Raw genomic sequence first — 26,258 nt, 5'->3', positions numbered from 1 at the left:
AAATAAAGTATGGGCAGATAAAAAGAGCATATTTAATGAGAAGGTTGACATTCTGACTCATCGATAATTTTTTTAATATTTGCAGTATAATTTGATACAGTCATTCGAATACAGTTATCCAAATGTATATCTGTAAGCCGATTGCGGTATTTATTTTTAATAAATTTCATATTGGAAAAAGAAGATTCACACAAATAAGTTGAACTGAATAACGCTTTCACTTTCAACGCAACACGACATAAAACTGAATACTTATCTTTACTTATTAAAGTCCATATACATTTTGTATTTGAATCTAAAGATTTTAAAGTCAAGTCACTTTGAAAAGCAATCAGTTCCATTTCTGTCACAGCAATGTCTTCGCGAAAGTTGTTCATAACACAAGTTGCAAACTGTTGTATATCAATGTCCATGAAGGGTGAAACAACAAATTGCGTCACTCAAGCAATTTTGCTGAAATCCTTGAAACGATTTTTGAAGTTTTCCTTCAAGTTAGAAACTATTTCCATATGATATTTACTGTCATGAGGCTCTAATAGATTTTTGGATATCTTTTCGGAAAGAATAGGAAAATGCTTAGTATCGCGGTTCCCAAAATTCAAGTTTTGTAATAAATGCATTTATATCAGAAATCATTTCCGCTAATTCTTTATCCCTGCCTTGAAGCTGCAAGTTAAGCTCATTTAATTTCTCTGTAATGTCCACAAGAAAACCAAAATCTCTGAGCCAAGTCGAATTTTCCAGTTCAGGAATCGGTTCATCGCGTTCTTTGAAAAATTGGAGTATAGCAGGCAGGACATCATTGAAACGTTTGAGCACTCGTCCTCTGCTTAACCATCGCACTTCAGAGTGAAGAAGTAGCTCTCCGTATTGACGGTCAATTTCATCAGCCAAGGTTTTAAATAATCTTCTTTGTAACGCTTGAGCTCTAATCTTGTTCACAATTTTCACCACCAGTTTCACACGTTGTTCAAGTTTAGAAATTTCCACATAATGCTTGCTGATGTTTAATACAGAAGAAATTGTGGAAAACTTTCATCCTTATGACATAGCACCACGAGCGCCTTTTCACAACCCACCATAGCTGCAGCACCGTCAGTAGTCAGGCCTACCATTTTTGATATTGGAATTTTCTCAGAAGAGATGAGATTTTTTAAATGAGAAAACAGCTCTAGCCCCGTAGTATGTCCTTTGAGTGGAATAAACTTCAAAAGATCTTCTTTAATTGTAAAATCACTAAAAGCCATCCTGACAAATATGGCCATCTGTGAGGTGTCAACTACATCTGTTGATTCATCCAGTTGCAGTGAAAAATAAATACAGTTATCTAAGTCACTTCTTAACTGTAAAAAAATATCATTGCTCATTACTTCTACTCGCCTCATCACTGTATTAGCAGAAAGTTGCATAGATTTTATAGCAGACACTATTTCGTCTTTATTTCTAAAGTTGGCGAATAAAGAATCTGCAGCTTCCAAAAATGCTTGTTTTATGATTTCCCCGTCTTCATAAGGTTTTTTCTTTTGTGCAATTATCTGGGAAACACGATAAGATGCTTCAGTTGCAGCCTTATTTTAGTCGATTGTTTTCAAAAATATTGACTGTTGTCCAATTAACTGGATTTTTAAATGTTTCAGTTTTTCTTTTCTGGTGGCAGAATTTAACGGGAATGCCTTCTCAAAATTCGAATGTACAGTTTTATGATGCCTCTCAATATTTCCTTTTTTAGGAACTGACACAGATGTATTACATAACAAACAAACACTTTTGCCTTTAACTTCTGCGAAGAAGTATTGTTCTTCCCATTCCGAAGCCAAAAAATTCTCGAACACGCTAATCGGTTGCAGCCGATCCTAGAACGCAGTCTTGCCGCTGTTTATCTATTTATTATGAAAATTTCTGAAATTTGCTAATACTGGTATGATTTTCAGACTTTTGGAGTTTTTGCAACGTGAGCAACGCGAGCTACCAGAATTGCCTTTGCGAGCTACCGGTAGTTCGCGATCGATGGGTTGGCGACCACTGCTTTAAGCTATAAACTTTTCCTGGCTGCAGCGCATTTCTAAGCTTTGCATATAGTATGCTATGTTACTTTGTTTAAAAAATGTTACAATGAGTTTGAACTTCAACACCAGCGAATGTATCGCATCCATCTTAAGAGCTTCTTGTACTATTAAGTTTAGTGTATGTGCGAAGCAAGGCAGATTTCTTTTCTGAATATTCTCGCACATTTTAGTCATTGTTTTATCGTTGTCGGTTACAATTGCGTTGACCTTGTGAGAAATTTGCCAACTATCTAAAACCAAGCGCACTGTTTCGCCAATATTTTGTGCTGAACGGTTTGTTTCGTTTAGCAAAAGGTTTGTAGAAAGCACAGCTGAACGCAAAATATAGTCCTCATCGATAAAATGACATGTGACGGTGATAAATGATTTACTTGCTCGTGAAGTCCACAGATCAGTGGTAATAGCAAGATGGTCAACTTTATCCAAAGTGGACCACAACTTAGCTTTCATTTTAATAAGCAAATTTTCCATCTGCACATGTTTTAATGTCTTTCTAGAAGGTAGATCATAGCGGGGATCCAACACTTTCATTAATTTACTATTTTACGATCAGAACTCTTATCGTATTTTCTTTCTATAAAAGACAAAATACTGCCAGAAGACTTATGTAGATCATTTAGGTCTGATAATTTTATATCCGGATGCAATCGCAGAAGATGATCTCTGAGGTTTGACGTATTATCGCAAGTTTTATAAACCCTACCACAGGCTTTGCACTTAGCAATTGAACCATTCATTTTGATAAAAAATTTCCACACTTCCGATTCTCCAAACGTACGTTGCTGCTCTCCTCGTTAGAGCCGGTTGCACATGCAGCGCTCGCATTGTTGCTTTCTATATGTACATACATACACATACACAACAATTAATTTGCAATTTCTAATGGTAAAAATTGTAAGTTATAATTACCCTTTGTTTTGTTCCCAACGAACTTATCCATCCTTGCGATCTTCCGAGCACCAACACCAATTAAAATTCAACTAATGAATTAAAGAATATTAGTAAAATTATTTCATTGTTTCTTATTTTACTTACTCCAAGTCAGTCACGCGCAAAATATATAGAGATGGAAAATTTCCTCAAAACATCGATAGTGGAAAAAAACAATCGATGGTTTAAAAAAATTTTTTTAACACCGATAGTATCGATAGTGCTCCGATGTTTTCCCAGCACTACCCCCTGGCTGGTTGGTTGATTAAAGTGGTGATTCTTTCAGAATCCAACTAGCGCTTCCGCACATCCTCATTACCAACTTGTTTAACTGTTATTTACAGAATGATTATATCCAGTCTGTGCGACTTAAGAACCTTATTAGGTTGTTGACGTCTAAGTCAGATAGTGGTTCGAGATTCTCGAACAACGGTTGGCCCAGGGTTAACATTCTGTCCTTCCATAGGGCAGGGCATTCACAGAGGAAATGGAAGATTGTCTCATTTTTCTCCGGTTGTTTACAACTGTGACAGTATGTATTGTTAGGGATACCCATTTTGGCTGCTTGTTCTCCAATATATTCTTCAGAGTAGCCTAGAAATAGCTAATAGGGGTGAAGAACCAACATATGTTGGACCAACCTCGTAGAGTGTACTTGATTTAACACTCTACACAAGCAAGCATGGGAAGTGTTGAGTAGACCCTCATTCTCTGATCACGGATACATAAGCTTTCAGGTTATATTCCGCTCAAAAAATAAACTAATATCCTTTATAAATCCTAAGAATACGAACTGGGACTTCTATAGGGATATACTATCAAAAACACCAATGATACCCTGGAAATACAGGTCACAGGTCGCACTTGAGAAAGGGGTTGAATTAGTTGTAACTACTCTTGTCAAAGCCTTCAAAAGATCCTGCCCCCCAACACGTAATAGACGCAAGGTGAAGCCTCCTTGGTGGAACAAGGAATTAGGAACACAAAGGCGTAGGGTACATGAATTCTATAGGTTAGCCAAAAATGCTGACAATAAGTTCTGCTGGAAGGAGTACAAGGATCTACTAAAAGTATACAGGAAAGAGATACGCAAAGCCAAGAGAGAATCTTCAAAAGACTTCAGTAGCAGTATGGAAGACACTAACGAAGTGGCTAGACTTAGGCAGCTGTTATCCAAGAAACCGTCTATGTCAAAAACAATACGAAAAATTAACAGGGAGTGGGCTGACTGCTGTGAGGACTCTCTTGAAGACCTAGTCAGCACACATTTTTCAGGGTGTGCGGACACTACATATCTCGAACCTAGAAGAGATGTTATGCAGGACATCCCAACGAACGTATTTACGACCATCAAGATAGAATGAACTATACAAAGTTTCGACCCATATAAATCGCCAGGACTGGATGGAATCTCCCAGCCATGCTCCAAGAGGTAAGCCATCTTGTGGTACTATGGTTAAAAACGATATTCAAGAGATACTTGAGGTTCGGTTATCTTCCTGTATTGTGGAGAGAAGCGAGAGTTGTCTTTATTCCAAAAGCTGGAAAAAGCAACCCCCTCTACTCGAAGGAATACAGGCCCATTAGTCTGACCTCATTTCTACTGAAAACGTTAGAGAAGATTCTAGACACATACATTAGAGACACAATTGCGCCGGACGAATTATCCAAGGTTCAGCATGCTTACACTAAAGGCAGAGCTACTGAAACTGCACTTAACTCACTTGTACTAAACATAGAAAAGGCGTTAGAAAATAAGGAGTATGCTCTAGGAGTATTTCTAGATATATCAGGGGCCTTTAACAACGTGACAAAAAATGCTATTTTAAATAGCATAGAGTCACTTAATGTGCAACCCGCGATTTATCTAGGATAGGGCAGCTATTAGCTAGCACGAAGATAAGAGCGGAATGGAACGATACGAGAGTCACCAAATATGCATGCAGAGGCACTCCACAAGGTGGGGTACTATCGCCGCTATTATGGTTACTTGTAGCAAACGAACAGCTCAAGAAATTTGACGGAGGGGCACCAAAACTAGTGGCATATGCAGATGACATAGCTATAGTAGTTACGGGAAAGTACCTGCACAACATCGGTAATGTGATGAATTAGACACTTGACACGGTACACCAATGGACATTTCGCGCAGGGCTAGGGATAAACGCCGAAAAAACGGACATGGTACTTTTTACCAGGAAGTACAAGGTCCCGACGTGGAACCTCCCGAAGCTAGGCAACAACGAACTACTTCTCAAAGATCATGCAAGGTACGTCGGAGTAATACTACACTATCACCTGCAGAACCTTCGGTCACAGCTCAATAGGAAAGTGGAGCTCAGGTTGCACAGACTACATCACTCCGTACTTTAATTGGGAAAGAAGGTTTCGCACTACAATTGAAGAGGAGAGATGGCACAAGGCATGAAGCCTGGCCATAGAACTTTTCACATCTATACAGACGGCTCTAAAACTCTAGACGAAGTGGGAGCGGGTATTTACTGCTCAAAACTAGGAATAAGCTGCCAGACCACAGCAGTATTTTCCAAGCGGAAGTTTTTGCTGTGGGGAAAGCCGCAGAGCTAGCCTACGCTAGAACAAGAAAGAACTCAACAATTAATATATAAGTGGACAGTCAAGCAGCAATAAAAGCGAAAAGCTCATATTGTATTAAGTTCAAAATTGTTCGACGGAGCAGGGAGGCCATAGAAAGGCTAGCCGTAAACAAAAGGCTGCATATCTATTGGGTACCTGGTAACAAAGGCATTATGGGGAACGAAATAGTAGATGAGATAGCAAAAAGTGCTGTTAGACTACCATTTGAAAAAGAGAACGACATACCAAAACCGCTAAACACAATACACAACGAAATGGACAACTACATGAAAAGGCGAGTGGAAGCTAGGTGGACTAATCTGACCACATGCAAAACAGCAAAAGTCATGCTTAGAACTAACGACAAAAAACTGACCCAATTCGTATAGTCTGTAAGCCAGTAAGACCAAGTTCCTCTCAGTCGATAATTCGTAAACTACCTCAGATAGTTGCATTATGAAGCGTTGTAAACGTCAGCTGCGGCTCCGAGGGTGGGTTGAGCAGTTATAGCCACCTTCGCACGTAAAAAAAAATATTTTTAGTCATTTCCTCCCGATTAAAACATTGATCAAATTAAAGTTAGACTAATATTTTGAAGAAATAAAATTGTCACCTGATTATAAAGTGGTGGATTATACGTCAGCTGGTCACACAAATATGAATAAAAAAAAAAATATTTTTTCAGTGATTTCCTCCCAAACGAAAATTTATCAGATGATAGTTTATGTATTGTTTTTAATAAATAAATAAGTCAGCTGGCTATATGTAGGTGGAATGTGCGTCAGCTGATGCCCTGAAAGTGTAACGTAGGGAGCTAGTCGGAAACATTTATAGCCTAAGTAAATGTATCAGCTGACGAGTTTTCCCCCAACATACTGCCAGCTGATTTGTTTTGTTACTTACAGGATCATTTCAACAATCCGAACAAACATTTTTTTTCGGGAGGAAATTACGTACTTGAAGTTATTCCATATTACATTTAATGTGCAAACTGAAATGTATAATTTTATGGCAATGTTTCGATTAAATCAATTATTATAATTTTATTGAATTTATAATTTTTCAGAACTTAAATTAATAATGTTTAAGATTTAATACAAAAAGTTATTTAATTATGTTTGGTAATTTAATCATTTTCATTTTCGCTTCTGCTCATCTCACTTTCTTCTCTTTCTGACTCACTGTCAGAGTCGCTGTCAGAGCTGTTTTCCACCATGTCTTCATTATCGTCATCTGTTTAAAAATACAAAAAATAATTTAGGATACATGTTTAACGTTACACGAATAAAATTAAAAAAAAATTCTTATCTTCTTCTGATTGAGTTATTTGATCAATCGATGTTGGTAACTGAGTACCAGAAAACCACATGAATTCATATATGTTATTTGTTTCTACCCAGCCATAGTCAGAAGGGTCATTGACAGTTGGTACTTTCAGGTGTGCTTGAGACCAAATTTCCGAAATATAACACGTCCTTAGAAAATGATTATATAATTCCGTTTTGCACGGCGGAAGAGATGAGCCATCAATTACCTTTCTTAGGTAATCGAAACGAATTGCCATTATCAAGAAATTTGTATGTCTTTTGAAACAATGCTACTCTCTCATTTATAAATTTTAATCGTCTCATACCATATACATTACATACAAACTCTTGTATTTTGTCAAAAAAGTCAAGTCTCTTTTCAGATGGTTGTGACGATTGGATGAAACATTCAGTGAATTCTTCAGATTTTGACATTATTGAAAATGGGCGGTTTTTGCCCTTCTTAAAAAAGGCCGGGTTGTAATCGCATCCTGTGAATGCGTGAAATGCAGGAAGCGCTGCACTTAAATTTACTCCTATTGCTTTATGTAATTCTGTTATGTTGATAAATCCTTGATTTTTTCCGACGCCGACTTCCATACAAATTTGGATATCTTCTGCAATATTACCCATATTGGCTAACATAATTATTAATACGTCAGTATCCGAGCAACGAATCATTACATTTGCATTAAAATCTAACTGGCAAACGTGGCAAATTATTTTTTGTGTCGGCTTCTTCATGAGCTGGACACGAAAGTGTTTTTTCTACCGTTTTTACCACTTTAGAATCTGTAACTACGTACTTAAAACAATCGTCAGCATTGACATAAATTATTTTATTATTAATATATGGTGCCATATAATTTTCTTCCCAATATTCAATAAAAAACTGTACAAGTGCTTCTTTAAAGTTGGTATTTTTTAGCTCAATTGAAAAATCTTTTTTTCGCACTTGATCTGGACCATCGATACGGAAGTTTACTTGTTCCATACCTCGGAGTTTATGCTTAGTGTCTTTAATCGATGGGAAAATGTATCTATCAAAGGCAATGATAATGACTTTTGCTCTGTTTGCACAAATCATTTGCAATACTTTTTTTGAAATGTTTCCAAAGCTAAGTGGTACATCTTTCATCTGATGTAACATGAAATATCCATCGTATATAATAACGTCTGTATCTTGAGCAGGTTCAGATTGATTATATTTTTCTAATAAAGTCATCAAAGCCGACTTTTGTGTTTTGCAAATGGTGCCGTCAAGGTGACACAAAGACAGTGGCACTGGTGTTAATGGATAAGTAAGCACTTTATCCAAATCAAGTTCTTTTTTTAAAGAAATTTGAAGCAGTTGTCCGAATAAGTCACGTTGCATTCGCAGTTCCATCTCTTTCTTTTTTCTTTTTTTTAATCATGTCTGTGAAAGGAAGGTGCGAAGATAGTGGAAGTAAGTAAACGGGAGCTCCAGCGATGAGAATAGCGACGTTAGCGACGACAACAACAACTGCAGTGATGAGAGGGTTTGAATATAAATTTGATAGCTGTAACGACAATTGGAAGTACAGGGGCGGCGACGATGAATTATAAAGAGGGGCGCGAACATTTCTATTCACTAACACGTATAATACTTCAAAACTCAGAACTATGCCTAGCCTTGTGTAAGAATAGATATGCCCAAACCGTTACAACTAATATAATACGAGTTACCACCGCAAGGGGCGATGGAGGAATATTTGGGGAGAAACAATAAATCTTAAAGACATGAGAGAAGTGTGGCCAGATCGGGATATTTTTATCCCCACTTTTTGACGTACTCATCAAATGTAATGTTGAATAACTTCAAGTACGTAATTTCATCCCGAAAAAAAATGTTTGTGCGAATGGTTGAAATGATCTTGTAAGTAATAAAACAAATCAGCTGGCGTATGTTGGGGGAAAACTCGTCAGCTGATACATTTACTTAGGCTATAAATGTTTCCGACTAGCTCCTACGTTACACCTTCAGGGCATCAGCTGGCGCACATTCCACCTACATATAGCCAGCTGACTTATTTATTTATTAAAAACAATACATAAACTATCATCTGATAAATTTTCGTTTGGGAGGAAATCACTGAAAAAATATTTTTTTTTTCATATTTGTGTGACCAGTGGTGCGATTCACTAACACATTTTATCGATATTCGCTTTGTTATCTTTCCTTAACCACAATTTTTACGATTTTGCTATTCAGTAACCCATTTCATTACGAAAATCGACAAGACAAAATCAGCTGTTTGGTTACGATGTCGATTATCGCAATCTAAACGACAATAATTTTGGTGTTGTTAAATCAAACGATAAAGAAGAATTAGTGATTTTAATCAAAACTGTGAAATTATATGATCAAAAACTTATTTAAAAAGCGCGAGTATGTCCTTTGAGTATTTGGCTTATGATTGGCGTTAGATTGTTGAATGCTTCCGCGGTAGCGCTTAAACCATTCCCCAATACGGCTATTGCCTCCGCCATCATTTTATTCGCCTGGGCACTTGCAGAGCTGCTTTCGGCTAAGATCTATTAAAAAATAGCAAGAACAATTAATAAAATGCCACTTTTATTTGTTGAAAATAAATTACCTTTTAAGCATCTGCTTTTTGTTTCGCGACTTCTACGGTTTCTACACTCGACTGGGCTAGCATGTATTAAAAAACAATCACCAATGGACAAATAGGTATAAAAAAATTATTTTACATAAAGTTCAAAAGAAATTACCTTTAGTGCATCTGCCTGTTTTTCTGCTATTTCCAAAAATTTCTTCCGAGCATCACCGTCTTCTTCCATGCGCTTTCTTTTCAAGTTCGCCCGTGGTGTTTTCCTGTCTGAGATGTGCGAATTACCTGACCTTAGCGTGAAATTTTCTGCAAGTGGCGTCCGTAAAGGCGACGGGGCTTCCGAAATCATGCTTTCATCTTCTACTTCGATACCCATTTGGATTACCTAAAAATTTACACACCAGTAAGTTACACTTTAAAACATACACTTCATGCAATTTACCTCCTCTAGTGGAATATTTTCAGCTGTTGAATCGTGCCCATTCATATATTCTTCCCCTATAAGAGCAGACACCCGCCTCTCGAATTCCGTTAGGGGCTCCTCACTGATAGGCCTGTTTCCAGTTAAAGCTGGTTGCCTTGGCCGATTTCGTGCTTTGATGCTGGTGCGGCTTTTTAAGTCCCGCCATACCTTTTTAGGGAAATGATTAACATCTCTCTACTTGTAAGTAATAACACAATATTTTCTTACCGTGTGCCATTGATTGGCTGTCTTCACTGCTCCACCCAGACTATTTAACTTTGTTGCTAGCTCGCTCCACTTTTTGTCGCATTCGAACTTACCATGGAGGCTGTGGAACCTAGATCCTGCTAGACACGGGACTTCCATTAGGTAGTCAAGCATACGATTTAGCTGCTCGGGTGTGGCACAGTTTCTTTTAGTAGCTGTCGATGTCATCCTAATATATACAAAAAGTATTAATAAAAGAATAAATTCAAATAAACAGTTATTTTATTGTACTTACTTTATGCAAATGTAATTGGTAAAAAACACTTAAAATTGAATCTAATAGCTTGGCTAGTATGTTTCTTTGTTCTTTTTCTTTGTGTTAGTCGCTCATTTTGACATTTAATTTTACAAAGATGCCACTCTCTATCAGTTTGAATAAATAGAAGAAAACAGCTGTTCAGTGTTAGTTAACATAAGTTGGTGAATAGCACAATCGACAGTGCCATCGACATATATTGCCGACAAAACAAACAATTGTCGAATCGATAAGAGTTAGTGAATCGCACTACAGCTGACGTATAATCCACCACTTTATAATCAGCTGACAATTTTATTTCTTCAAAATATTAGTCTAACTTTAATTTGATCAATGTTTTAATCGGGAGGAAATGACTAAAAATATTTTTTTTTTTACGTGCGAGGGTGGCTATAACTGCTCAACCCACCCTCGGAGCCGCAGCTGACGTTCACAACGCTTCATAATGCAACTATCTGAGGCATTTTAGGAATTATCGACTGAGAGGAAATAACTGACAAAAATTAACACCTGGCTCAGAACTATTATAGGTATGCTAACAGGTCATAATCTATTGGCTGTACATGCGTACAAGATAGAGATTGCTAACACGGACAAATGCTGAAAATTCAGAGAGGATGTTTAGGAAACTTTAGAACACCTTCTGAGGGTTTGTTCGGTATTATTAAAAACGCGTTTAAAATGCCTGGGGGCCCCATTGCTTGAGGGTCTGGATGACGTCTAAAAAGCGGATCTCCCAGCTCTGCTTAGATTCACCAAAATCGCTGCCATCCTACATGATGTCTACTTTCGGTATTTATAGAGTTCGGTCTTCATTTGGTATCGCTAGGGATCAAAAGGTCTATGCGTGGCTTATTGCCAACCAGGCTAACCTAACCTAGCCTAATGCCGACGATTGCTTCTGGTTGTAGGTGGGCCATAACGTCCTGCTAACTTTGCTTTTCGTCTGGTCTTTCCCCCTACAATCCGCGATTCGGAGGTATTTTTGGGGAATTGTACTCTTGACTGCACCTAGTGGTGTAAATACCGATTCTGCAAGAGCGTTATTCATGGCAGATCCTCGTCTTGCCAGTCCGATAGCGCAAGAATAGCGATATTGCCCTTAAAAGAGAAATCTGTGATTAGTGGCCTACAGGCTTCCCTAATTGCCAGTATTTTCGCCTGGAAGACACTGCTGGTATTTGGGAGACGCACAGATTTCTGAATTCGACGGTTGGCGAATTCCACGGTTGGCCAATTCGTCGTCAAATTCGTTTCCTTGAACACCGGAGTGTCCCGGAACCCATATAAGTACAAGCCTGTTCTGTCTTGCGACAGAATTAAGCTTCTTCTTACATTCTTGAACAATCTTTGAGGTTTGCTTCGCGTTCTCCAGGGCCTTCAATGCAGCTGAAGACCCCAATCTCTTTCCCGCTCCATCTCCTCTCGATTATCCATTCGGCTACTTTCAGGATGGCAAAAACTTCTTTTTGGAAAACAATTACCATTTCCCCCATAGCATAGTGATACTTATTACTGTCGCTTAAGTAGCATCCGGCTCCAGACCCTATTTCATTCTTGGACGCATCGGTAAGGAAAATATCTGTCAAACCTCCCTGCATGCATTCTGGATTGCTCCATTGCTCACGCAATGGAAATCTGACATCAAATTTCCTTCCAAATGAAACTGTGGGTATCAGTTCATCTTTAGGTGCCAAAAACAGGGAATACTGCTCCGACAGCAACTTAAAGATTTCTCTGTGTCCCGAAGTTCCATCTTCGTGCCAGAAACCATATTTATGGAGTCTACACATTGCTTTTATTACTTCCTGTTGTATCTTAAGATCCAGGGGGAGCAAATCAAGCATAGTATTTAGGGCATCACCAGAGGTTGTACTCATGGCACCCGTGATGCATAAACATACACTTCTTTGCAGCCTGTATAGTTCCCGGATTGTGGACTTAACTATGCTCCGTCGCCATAAGACCACAGAAGCGTAAGTCAGTGGTCGCCAACCCGTCGATCGCGAGCTACCGGTAGCTCGCAAAGGCAATTCTGGTAGCTCGCGTTGCTCACGTTGCAAAAAATCCAAAAGTCTGAAAATCATACCAGTATTAGCAAATTTCGGAAATTTTCATAATAAATAGATAAACAGCGGCAAGACTGCGGTAAGCGATTTCGCGCCGACAAACACGACGCGTAGTCGCGTCTCCGTTCTAGGATCGGCTGCAACCGATTAGCGTGTTCGAGAATTTTTTGGCTTTATATCAGTGCTGTCCATCCCATACATCAATTGATGACACGTATTCTTACTCTCCATCGTTCAGTCGTTAGCAAACCAGCAACGAATAAACACCACGTTTGTCCGCGACGCTTAATGTATGCAATACAATGCCCTGTGAGAACTTTTTTATGCTAGAAAATGCCTTTGGCGACTTGCAATGCCTTTTATGTTACAAGTCGTTCAAAGGAAGCTATAGATGTAATATCAAAAGGCATTTCGATTCCTCCCACAAAAATTTTCTACTCCAATCCAATATTTATTTATTTTGGTTTAAATTTCCCACTGGGCTGCTCCCATTCTCTCGTTCTCACTTATACACTCACATTTTTCATTTTGGACAGCACTGCTTTATATATACGCAATGCACGTCGACATTGCGCTCAGTTTAATACTGAACGCCATTATCAACGTTCTGCGTGCAGCGGTTGGGTTAGAGTTCGAAACATTATGGCAAGCAGTAGTAAGAAGGCGAAGACATACCATTTCCATTCGGAATGGGAAGAACAATACTTCTTCACAGAAGTTAAAGGCAAAAGTGTTTGTTTGTTATGTAATACATCTGTGTCAGTTCCTAAAAAAGGAAATATTGAGAGGCATCATAAAACTGTACATTCGAATTTTGAGAAGGCATTCCCGTTAAATTCTGCCACCAGAAAAGAAAAACTGAAACATTTAAAAATCCAGTTAATTGGACAACAGTCAATATTTTTGAAAACAATCGACAAAAATAAGGCTGCAACTGAAGCATCTTATCGTGTTTCCCAGATAATTGCACAAAAGAAAAAACCTTATGAAGACGGGGAAATCATAAAACAAGCATTTTTGGAAGCTGCAGATTCTTTATTCGCCAACTTTAGAAATAAAGACGAAATAGTGTCTGCTAAAAAATCGAGTAGAAGTATTGAGCAATGATATTTTTTTACAGTTAAGAAGTGACTTAGATAACTGTATTTATTTTTCACTGCAACTGGACGAATCAACAGATGTAGTTGACACCTCACAGATGGCCATATTTGTCAGGATGGCTTTTAGTGATTTTACAATTAAAGAAGATCTTTTGAAGTTTATTCCACTCAAAGGACATACTACGGGGCTAGAGCTGTTTTCTCATTTAAAAAATCTCATCTCTTCTAAGAAAATTCCAATATCAAAAATGGTAGGCCTGACAACTGACGGTGCTCCAGCTATGGTGGGTTGTGATAAGGGGCTCGTGGCGCTATGTCATAAGGATGAAAGTTTTCCACAATTTCTTTGTTACCACTGTATTATACATCAGCAAGCATTATGTGAAAATTTTCTAAACTTGAACAACGTTGTGAAACTGGTGGTGGAAATTGTGAACAAGATTAGAGCTCAAGCGTTACAAAGAAGATTATTTAAAACCTTGGCTGATGAAATTGACTGTCAATACGGAGAGCTACTTCTTCACTCTGAAGTGCGATGGTTAAGCAGAGGACGAGTGCTCAAACGTTTCAATGATGTCCTGCCTGCTATACTCCAATTTTTCAAAGAACGCGATGAACCGATTCCTGAACTGGAAAATTCGACTTGGCTCAGAGATTTTGGTTTTCTTGTGGACATTACAGAGAAATTAAATGAGCTTAACTTGCAGCTTCAAGGCAGGGATAAAGAATTAGCGGAAATGATTTCTGATATAAATGCATTTATTACAAAACTTGAATTTTGGGAACCGCGATACTAAGCATTTTCCTATTCTTTCCGAAAAGATATCCAAAAATCTATTAGAGCCTCATGACAGTAAATATCATATGGAAATAGTTTCTAACTTGAAGGAAAACTTCAAAAATCGTTTCAAGGATTTCAGCAAAATTGCTTGAGTGACGCAATTTGTTGTTTCACCCTTCATGGACATTGATATACAACAGTTTGCAACTTGTGTTATGAACAACTTTCGCGAAGACATTGCTGTGACAGAAATGGAACTGATTGCTTTTCAAAGTGACTTGACTTTAAAATCTTTAGATTCAAATACAAAATGTATATGGACTTTAATAAGTAAAGATAAGTATTCAGTTTTATGTCGTGTTGCGTTGAAAGTGAAAGCGTTATTCAGTTCAACTTATTTGTGTGAATCTTCTTTTTCCAATATGAAATTTATTAAAAATAAATACCGCAATCGGCTTACAGATATACATTTGGATAACTGTATTCGAATGACTGTATCAAATTATACTGCAAATATTAAAAAAATTATCGATGAGTCAGAATGTCAACCTTCTCATTAAATATGCTCTTTTTATCTGCCCATATTTTATTTATATAATAATGTACTATTACTGTTTTGTTGTTTTTTTAATCGCAAATCCCATTATGACTGCAAAAAATTTTGTTACGATTGATAGGTGTGAACATGGATGTAGTTATGCATAAGTATAAGCACTATAAGTCATAAGTTTATTATATAAAGAACGTATATTAGTAAAATAAATTCATGTATTGTATGTCGAATATAACTAGCTCGCTGTTTATTTCAAAATCTTGAAAGTAGCTCAACACATTGAAAAAGTTGGCGACCACTGGCGTAAGTAATGATTGGTCTGATAAGTGCCGTGTATATCCATAGGACCACAGCAGGTTTCAGACCCCAGTGAAACGTGTGTCTCCCAAGTCAGCTTCTTATCCAAGACTACTCCTAGATATTTAACTTCGTTGGAAAGACCAAGTGTCACACCTTTCAGTGTTGGAAGACTGAGTCCATCCAATTTCCGTTTTCTCGTAAGCAAGACTATGGTGGTTTCGTTCGGATTAACGGAAAGACCTTGTCTCATGCACCAGTCATCGATTTTGTCAAGAATCCTCTGCAGTTTCGTGCAAAGCCTCCTTAAGGATTTATCCGGTGTTAGCGCACAGACGTCGTCCTTATATACTTGGACATGAAAACCGAGTTCCTGCATCTCCACTAATAGAGAGTTTACTACGAAGCACCACAGCAGCGGAGAAAGAACACCCCCTTGGGGACATCCTTGCTTGGCCCTGACTGTGATTTATTCGTCGCTTCTCCCACCAGCGGTTAACAGCCTCTCAGAGAGCATGAAATATATCCATTTTAGAATGGATTGGATCCATTTTAGAATGGATTGATTAACTCCATGTCGTTCGGCAGAGGAACATATCGAGGCGAAAGTGGCATTATCAAAAGCCCCCTCAATGTCCACGAACACTCCCATTGTGTATTCGTCAGCTTCCAGCTCAGCTTCAATCTTGCTAACAAGATCGTGTAAGGCTGATTCACATGATTTTCCACTCTGGTAAGTGTGTTGATTTCTACTAAGTGGGCTTCTCGGCAAAACCCCCACTCGAATATGTTTTTCCACCACTCGTTCCAGACTTTTCAACATGAACGATGTCAAACTGATTGGTCTAAAACTTTTTGCTAGGGAATAGTCATCTTTTCCTGGTTTCGGAATAAATACTACTCTTACGCGTCGCCATTGGGATGGTATATAACCAAATGCAAGACAGGCTGTGAAGATCCTTTTCAGGGCCTCAATCAGCCTGTCTCCTCCTTTTTTAAGCATTGCTGGATATATTCCGTCAGGTCCAGGGGACTTAAAGTTCTCAAAGGAAGACAAGGGAAACCTTATCGATTCTTTTATCACTATCCGACTAGCAATATACCAGCTGTACCTAGAGGTTCCACCGTTGCTACCGTCATTGTTCATGCCACTCTCAACTTCAGAGAGAGTTCTACTACCCGGAAAATGGGTTTCGAGTAGAGCATTAAACCTTTCCGATTTTGAAATGGTGTATGAACCATCAGGTTTTCGAATGGAATCCAGCCTCACTGAGCGGTCTAAATGAAGGACCTTACAAAGTCTCGCTGTTTCCCTCATTTCTTCGACGTTACTGCAGAATATTCTATAGGATTCAAGTCTGGCTTTCCGTACTTTTTTCTTATATTCTTTTTGTGTAAGTCGATGATTAGCCCAGTCTTCTTCTGTTTTGGTCTTCATGGCCTTATTAATAAGTTTCCTGGACCGTACACGAAGCTTCGACAGTACAGGGTTCCACCAAGGAACCGCTTTCCCCTGTCTGCTTTGCCTGAGTTGGCACAGTTCCTCAAAGCAATTAATTAAAGTACCTTCTAAGTTCTTAGTAGCATCTTCAATCATTTCTGCTGATTTGAGTTTTTTCTGGTTTGGTAATCGCTCTGTTACAAGCTCACCATACCTGTCCCAGTCCACATTTCGAGGATTCCTACCGGAAGGTATTGATATTGTGTCAATTCCCAGTCGGAATTCGATAAGACGATGATCAGAAAGAGAGTCCTCTTCCAAAACTCGCCATCGGTTGATTTGATTTCCAACTGACCTCTTGTCTCCTTCTGGTCACAAAAGTTGGTTTGTTACCAGTGTTTTGGATGACCAAATCGGATGACAGGATAAAATTCAGTAACTTGAGACCTCTGGGGTTGCATTTGCTGCTTCCCCACACAATGTTCTGTGAGTTTGCATCACAGCCCACTATTAGCCCCAGATTATGGGATTCTGCATACTTGACCACTTCTCTTAGCTCCCTCGAAGGAGGTGGCTGTAAAGAGTCGTAGGGTAGGTAGGCCGAAACTATGATAGCTTCGACACTGTTCCCACTTTTCAAGTACTTTATTTTTGCAGCAACGATATCTCCGGAGCATAGCTCTTTTAACATCGTGTGTTCGATCAACTTCGGCATGATAATACATGCTCGCGGTCTCACATTTCCTTCACAATGAAGTATTTGTCCCCACGACATAGCACGTTGACCACAGATACGCTTGTGATATACCCGTGGTTCTTGTATAAGTATTATGTGTGGGTTTGTTTGCAGTTTTGCATGCCTACGGCACAAGAGAGCCGTAGACGCATCCCTCCCCTTGTGTCTGGTGGTGAAAAGCATAAGTTCTGTTTCACGGGGGCTTAAACCTAGGCCACAGCCTGTGGCCCAAGTGCTAAGCTCGCCTAACGCCCTTTGGATGATCTCACTGATCGTATTAGGGCACAGTCCTGACGCCATTAACACCACATCATCGGCGTACGCCACCGCTTTTACCCCTACTTTATTAAGTTTTGTTAAGACTTTCCTAATAACGCATAACCAGAGAAGTGGAGACAATACTTCCTCCTGTGGAGTGCCCCTGGGGACCTTCTTAGTTATGCTGATATTACCCATATTAGCTTTGATTATCCTAGTTTCTAGCATAGAGATGACCCAATTACTGAAGCAATTGTCCACCTCTAAGTCTATTAACGCCCGTTGAATGGCATCTGTACTAACATTGTTAAAGGCGCCTTCTATATCCAAGAATGCCGCCATGGTATAATTTTTGCTCTCTAGAGAGCCCCCTATCTGCCTGGCTATCCGAGAATATATTTATAGTCGTTTTTTTACGGCATGCATATTTAGATATGCAGCCATTTCTTTTATAGCTAGAACCTCTGCCTGATAGACGCTGCAGTATTCTGGTAGTCGAACCGATAGTTCCAGTCCTAATTCCTTCGAAAATACTCCATACCAGTTATATATATATACTAGCGTACCCTCGCCCGCTTCGCTAGACGATAAATTCAATGATTTGCTGAAAGAGAATAAAATTAATACCAAACAAAGCAAATTCTTTGATACAATTTCATTCGAACTTTATTGTAACACTTTTTGGTAGACAACGTTTTTGGTTTTTCATCTTTCGCGTGAATAATGACGATGGTTTGCCCACTCGTGAGCAAGCTACATACAATTGTCCATGAGAAAAAATTGGGTATTCTAAATTAATACCGCACATTTGTAGAGACTGTCCTTGCGCCTTATTATTTGTCATAGCGGAGGCAAGGCGAATAGGGAACTGCAAACGTTTGAGATGGAATGGTAAATCCGTCGGAATCAGTGGAATTCAGGGTATGAAAATGTCTTCTCCTTTATACTTCCCTTTCAAAATTGTTGCTTCTATAACGTTACCCATTAGCTTCTTCACAGCGAGTCTCGTACCGTTGCAAAGTCGGGGCACATTACTATTGCGCAGCATAATAATCGGTGCTCCAATTTTTAATCGTAAATTATGAGGTGGTAAGCCTGGCAAATCGAGTGAGTTTAAGAATTCAGTTGGATAATTTACGACATCATCTTGATCAGTAATAATGTCCATTGACTTACTTATATGCAACTATGTCACCAGGTATTTGATCCAAAATAGCTACATTTATATCATTGACGTCCTTATTTTCCCCAGCTAAAATTGCTCTTTCGCTGAGTCAATCATGGTTTTTGTAATGTTGAACTAAGTTTGGAAATACACTCTGTATCAATGCCTCTTTAGACTGTGCAAAAGTGCAGAAATTGTTAGGCAATGTTATCATTCCTGTTGTTTTTGAAAAAAGGTTTATTTTTTTTGGTTAAAAAGTGTTTTTTGAAGTTTTGAAAAACACTTCGCTCTAACTTCGCTCGATTTTTTGTAAAAGTTTAAATTGATTTGTTAAAAAAGATTTTTTTCCGCTTTGAAAAACACCCCCTCGAAAAAATGTATTCTCTATTAATAGTGGAATATGAAATGCTTTGAAAACACCATTTTTTTTTTTAAATTTTGTTTGGTTTTCAGAAAATTTTGTTTTGAAAAAATTTCATACCTTTGAAAAAGTTTTATTTTATTTTATTTGTTTAAAATTTTTGAAATTTTTTTTTTGTAGTTTTAGAAAAACACCTCTTCGAAGAAATTTCTTTTATCTTTTTGAAGAAAATTTGGTTTTGAAAAAATTTCATGCTTTCGAAATTTTTTTATTTTACTTTATTTCTTCAAAATTTTTGAAAACAATTTTTTTTATAATTTTCGAAAAACACCCCTTTGAAAAAATGTTTTCTATGTGTTATAGTGGTATTCCATTAACTTTTAGGATTATAGTCAAATACTTACAAATATCTACGCTTTCACAAATAGCAACAATAAACAAATTTCCTCAAAACCAAAAAATTTACTTTTTTTCTAAAAAAATTCTAAACAAACAACGTAATAAATTTAGAATTTTGTGTTCACGAAAAAACAGTATTGTTTTTATTGTATTAACTGAAAACCAAAATGTTGCAAAAAATCAAAACAAAACTAAATTATTTTTTTGTGTTCATTTGGTCCATATGTTCCATAACTTTATCTTGTGTATGTTCTTATTACCTTTGAATTTTTCCAATGAAGCACCATTCATTTTAAATTTTCCAAGAATTTTTTTTATCATTTCGCGTTTCTTTCCTTTTTCATTCGATTCCAACATTTGTTCATAGCCGAAAACATCGTTTGCAAACGCATTCATTTCCATATAGAATTGGTCAAAGAAAGCATTGCTCAATTGAATTGAAACATTATTTTCATAAATACTTAGGACCTTAACTAATGCACCTTGGTACATACCTAACGCAGATATTCATCGCGACCTTGACATCGATACTATTGATGAAACAATACAAAGCGCTAGCAGAAGACACATAAATAGACTATAAACGCATACAAATCCTATGATGAGAAGACTACCAAATAAAGAAAAATCTACCCAAAGTCGGCTTAACCGTCAAACACCAACAGATCTTGCAAAATCCTTGTAATCAATTGTCAACTAATCGTATATATCATTGTTTGTTAACCACTTGTTTTTAAATAATATGTATATATTTCTTCTAAATGAGCTTGGGGGCATTGGCCCTTCAATATCACTCTCATTCCATCTTTTTGTAAATCAAATTACTTATTGTCTAACGACAGGTGTAATATTTTATGGAAGAAATAAAAAAAAAAAAAAAATTTCATTCGAATCATTTGAAATTTCTGTATACAATACATTTCTGTATCACAATACAAATACAAAAAATTCAAAAAAAGTTGTACACATAAAATGAATGTCGATTCGAAACTTACTTTAATCTAACAATCGAGCAAGTTTTGTTTTGGACAATATTTTGATTTTTTCTTTTTTTTATATGAAGAAAATATTTAAAAGAAATTTTTTTTGCTAAAAACCTTCCCCTAGTGGATCCCTATAATATGAAAAAAGAACGAATAAAATTGGCCTCGTATCGGCCCAAAAAAATGCGGACAAACGAACATCATTTCATTTTTATATATATAGATATATAACTACAGAAGTATAGAACCAATGTGTAACACGAGGTGTTAGTCTCCATTTATTACCAACCGCTTTTTTTCAAGTTGGCTTTCTTTACTCTTTCCTCAATATTAGGTTTCCACGTGAGTTTCCTGCCTAATATAAGTCCTAGATACTTGACATTCTCTTTCAAAGGAATCCCCACACCCTTAAAAATTATCGTGGAGCCTGTTTCCTTGTAAAGCGAATTATTTCAGTTTTTGTGGGGCTTATACCGAGTCCCCTGGTCTCAGCCCAGCTTCTAAGTGCGGCCATGTTTGAGCGCAGAATATCCATAAAGGCGCCTTCCATATCTACGAAAGCAACCAATGCAAACTCTTTGTCTAACAAACTTTTTTCCACCAACCCGACGAGTGAGTGTAAGACAGTTTCTGTAGACTTCCCTTTAGTATAAGTATAGAAATTTTAGACGACCTAGAAATTATCCCTAAAGAAAGAAGACTGAAGACGGTCATTTAACTTCATTGTTTCGTGATATAATGCGTCCTGGGCGCTTCGTTCGCAATAGGACCATGATTTCATGACCTGTATAGCAAGTGTCACTGTTTTTTTCAGTACACCATGCGGCAGTTTTGCTTGTTAACGTTGGTTTGGTCTAAAATAATTTTTCGAGCTCCAGATGCCTCATTAAAACCGCCAACTTCGATAATTGGAAAACTTAGGATAAAATTAAAACATTTTCTATCGAAAAACATCCAATACCTTTTTAACGGCTTTAAATCATTTGATCTTGGTAGCAACTTCACATCGCCGCTGCTCGATATTCAGAAAAAACGTTCACTATTTCTATAGTGGATTTTCACAAATTCTAGGCATTGTGCGTTCCTTGTAATTGGTTATGACTAAAGCATAATATTTACTCATACCATAAAAAAGTGCCTCTAAATTTAATAAACGATCTTAATGGGACATTCAATACATAGATTTTTACATTTCAATAATTACAAATGCATATATATATAATATATATATATATATATATGTATATACTCGGATACGAATGCATGCCCCTGTTAAACTTGTCAATAAAAGCAACTAATATATATATTTTCAACTTTTTTGTATTGTTAATAGAGTTATATCTGCCGAAAGCAATTTCATTGGAAAGCTATGCTCCGCCACCCGTGGTTAACATCAAAGAACCCGAAACTCACAATTCAAGCTGGAAACCTACATTTACATCATCGCCACGCAGCTTCCCCTTAAGCAAACCCATTATCGGTGGTTTCCTTAGTTCCGGTTTTACTCCGCTAGCTAAGCACCAATATTTTAAACCTGACAGCTACAGCATGGGCCAACAAGAGATAAATACAAACGTGCCTCAAATAAGCTATAATCCATCGCCACTACCCTACGAAAAGATTGCTAAATTTGAGAATACTTCCGAGGAGCAGGCCCAAGACAATGACTACATCCCGCAAAATCGTCGATTGCCTATACAGAACCATTGCGCCAAAGCATTAAATGCATCCCCCGTTCTGTTTGGTGAAATTGCTGGTACTGTTGGGCGATCTTCATCACCTTACCCGTACAACACTACTAAAAGCGAAATATATGATCGAGCGACCACAACCTTTTATTCAAAACGTCATAACATCAATGAGTTATTGCACGGCCAAAACTATAACAATACAGCACGTGGTTGGCGGTCGAGAGGAAATTGTGACTATCCATTGGCAAGCGACGGCACCCACGCTGAGTTGAATGATGCAAATTATAGAGGATATCGGCAAAAATCTCGGGCATCTGCGGACAATTTACCTTATACCGATTTTTAGTAAACGATTTATAAAATCGGGAAATGATAAACAAAACAAGTACCTATTCAACAGCTAACCAACAATTATCTTAAAAATTTTATACATTCATGTTAATATGCAATATAATCAGATAATCCTTAACATCTATATTGAAGTTCACTCAAATTTCGAGCTATCATTATTCACGCATCCATAAATAAGGTAAACATCCGTATACTTATACGTACATACACCTTTATGCATTCATATTTATTAACCTTCACTGAACCAAAATGAATTTTGTTCTTGTTTTTCTGTTGTGTAAGCTTATATTATATTATTCTTGCTAAAGTTGAATACGAGAGGAATGACACATTTTCATAAATTTTGTTAAGATTGGTTACTTCTAATGTCGAAGAAATAAATAGAACCGTAGATAAATAAAAATAAAATTAAACTGGATTCCTGGTGCATATTTTTATTGAACTTGGAATTAATATTGTACGTAGAAGTTATGTCGCTTATAATATAACTCACATTTATTAACCTTCACTGAACCAAAATGAATTTTGTTCTTGTTTTTCTGTTGTGTAAACTTATATTATATTATTCTTGCTAAAGTTGACTACGAAGGAATGACACTTTTTCATAAATTTTGTTAAGATTGGTTACTTCTAATGTCGAAGAAATAAATAGAACCGTAGATTAATAAAAATAAAATTAAACCGGAGTCCTGATGCATATTTTTATTGAATCTGGAATTAATATTGTAGGTAGAAGTTATGTCGCTTATAACTTGGTGAATGTATCATATTTTACTTTTGTGACTATGTGTAAAATAGAAGAAATCTGACGTCAGTGACGTTTCTGTTTGTATCCTGTTTAAGGTTTTTTTGGTTTTATTTTAGACATGGATTTATTTACTGAATCCTTTAAAAATATATTCATTTGGATATCTGTTGACGAAACCACGGATGTAGAGCAACGACTTGTTGTTAATTTCAATTTTGGAGTACTGGAAAGTAATTAAGAAGATCATCGTCATAAAGATTTCATATTATAGTCACCACAGTAGCTATAATGGATTCACATCGTCGAGTCATACTTGGTGTTAATTTCTGCGCAAGTTTTGGAGCTAATCGGCTGCAAATCAGCCGAGTTTTCCTTGATAACTGTTTGGGGGTCCATATTTGTTTACCTCTGAGTTCTTGCTTAACTATTGCTCAAAACTTTTCAATAGGTTGGCATCAGGCGTCTGTGAAGGACATTTTATTTCAATTGCATTTTGGTGTTGCCACTCTACACACCTTCGGCTTTGATGTCTGAGACCATTGCCTTCTTGTGAAATCCAAGGTTGGTTAGTTCTTCCAAGCCTCTTCGCAGCTGACTGTAATAATGTTTTTTGATAAATTTTATTCATCAGAACTACACTCAAGTAGGCGGTAAACACATATAAACGGCCAAATTCTTTTTCGTAGAAGCGGCCCCAAATTGAACTTTAACTGGTTGCTTAACAGTTCAGCAGAACACCAAGACCGACTTATGCAATTACTCACCGAAAAGGAAGATGCACCCGTGAATATTACGTTTGTTCAATCCCCTTCTGACTTTGCCTTATTTGCAATTATTTTTTCTATATGTAATGACGAAAGCAGCGGTTTTTGCAATGTGGGCTCTCATCATGCCCGTCTTATCGTATTGCGCAGAAGCCTCGACGATAACAACATCCGATGAGGCGTCCCTTCGAGTGTTTGAGAGAAAAGATGCTCTGCCTCTTCGCAGCTGACTGTAATAATGTTTTTTGATAAATTTTATTCATCAGAACTACACTCAAGTAGGCGGTAAACACATATAAACGGCCAAATTCTTTTTCGTAGAAGCGGCCCCAAATTGAACTTTAACTGGTTGCTTAACAGTTCAGCAGAACACCAAGACCGACGTATGCAATTACTCACCGAAAAGGAAGATGCACCCGTGAATATTACGTTTGTTCAATCCCCTTCTGACTTTGCCTTACTTGCAATTATTTTTTCTATATGTAATGATGAAAGCAGCGGTTTTTGCAATGTGGGCTCTCATCATGCCCGTCTTATCGTATTGCGCAGAAGCCTGGACGATAACAACATCCGATGAGGCGTCCCTTCGAGTGTTTGAGAGAAAAGATTCTGCGGAATATTTTTGGACCTTTGCACGTTAGAGGCGGCGAATATCATAGACTATGGAACAGTGAGCTGAATGACTTTTACGATAACATAGACATAGTGCAGCGAATAAAGATCCAACAGTTGGCTTCGTCATGTCGTCCGAAATGATAAAAACGCTCTGGCTCTGAAATATTCGGAAAAATCAGGTAGATAAGGACTTGAGTCACTTGGTGTTTCCAACCGACGCCAGTTAGGAAGAGAAAAAAGCGATTGGGGCGCTCTGTTACACTCTGCCAAAATCGCGTAAGCGGTTATCGCGCCAACCAAGAAGAAGAAGAAACAAGTTTCAACCTAAAACTCAATTGTTTCAACTACTGTGGAGACTAATTAGTTTGCCTTGCTAATAGATAACTCCATAGTCAAAAAATAGGTACAAGCTTAAACAAAAACCGAAAAATATTAATATATCTAACCTCTGTGATTTCCCCAATTTACCTTCAATTAAACGAAACACAGGTGACCGCAAATATCTTGTATTACCATCGAGTCGGCGGACCAAAACAAACTCATCCATACTTTGCTATACACAAGGCCATATGTGCGGTAAATACTGAAATTAACACAGTGAGTGAGCTTCGCGATGGTAAGATCAAATTACTACTTGTTGCAAGTAGTGAAGAATAAGAAAATTGCTGAACGGTTCATTGCCTTAAAACAACTTCCTGGGATTTGAAATATTGAAACAAATACTATGAAACCCACATACCCTTGCAGTGTATATATTCCAAAGAAAAAATACCAAAAAACCAAATTACCTGAACTGGAGTCGTGTTGCTAACTAAAAGGTTTTCCAATAACAGGTGTTATTTTGAATAGCCCGCTACTACACGCGTAACTACTCTCAAACTAAATACATAATTTTTTCTGTATTCTTTAACATTTCATTACGGAGTACAATTGTATTACGAAAATCGAGGCTCTGTAAAAAGTGCTCATCGCGGGCTCGGGCCAACTTATGTTGTTCAAGGATGAAGCCCATTTTTCAATAAGCCAAATTGCCGTATTTGACAAAAACCGTTTTGTGCGCCTATACATATTATATATGGTATTATATAATTATATACAGTAGGGCGCCGATTATCCGAAACAATTGGTGCAGAGAGTGTTCGGATAGACGAACATTTGCGAAATTCCAGTTCTTTGTTGAGAGTAGGGTAATAAAATACGTCATTGGATTAGGAATACATATTATGTATGTGATGCTTTTTAATTATACACTAGAGTACAGTACATATTATGAATACACACATACACATTAAAGTAGGGATCGCACATACGGTACATAAATACATATGTCTAAACATTTTTTAGTTAAGTGACTTACATAGTTCAAAACTAATCTAAAAAAAAAAGTCGAACATATTTGTTTGCTTAAGTTTTGAGACTCGATTTTTTGCCGCCAAATCTCTTAGGCGTTTTAAAGACAGCAACTGCA

At 37.4% G+C, this 26,258-nt stretch overlaps 1 protein-coding gene across 2 annotated transcripts in view; it reads left to right on the top strand.

The window, feature by feature from the left end:
* The window catches only part of LOC129249787 (uncharacterized), a 102,549-nt gene extending 79,468 nt beyond the window's left edge, over window positions 1-23,081 (top strand). For both annotated transcript variants that reach the window (XM_054889418.1, XM_054889419.1), the window contains exon 4: window positions 21,955-23,081. In XM_054889418.1, the coding sequence (XP_054745393.1) occupies window positions 21,955-22,658 (704 nt within the window). In that variant the 3' untranslated portion in view covers window positions 22,659-23,081. The remainder of the gene's footprint in view (window positions 1-21,954) is intronic.
* Window positions 23,082-26,258: the final 3,177 nt, after the last annotated feature.

Source organism: Anastrepha obliqua, chromosome 6, assembly GCF_027943255.1.
Source record: "Anastrepha obliqua isolate idAnaObli1 chromosome 6, idAnaObli1_1.0, whole genome shotgun sequence".
NCBI lineage: Eukaryota > Metazoa > Arthropoda > Insecta > Diptera > Tephritidae > Anastrepha > Anastrepha obliqua.
The sequence above is the reverse complement of the archived record's forward strand: the minus strand, read 5'-3'. Positions and strand labels throughout refer to the sequence as shown.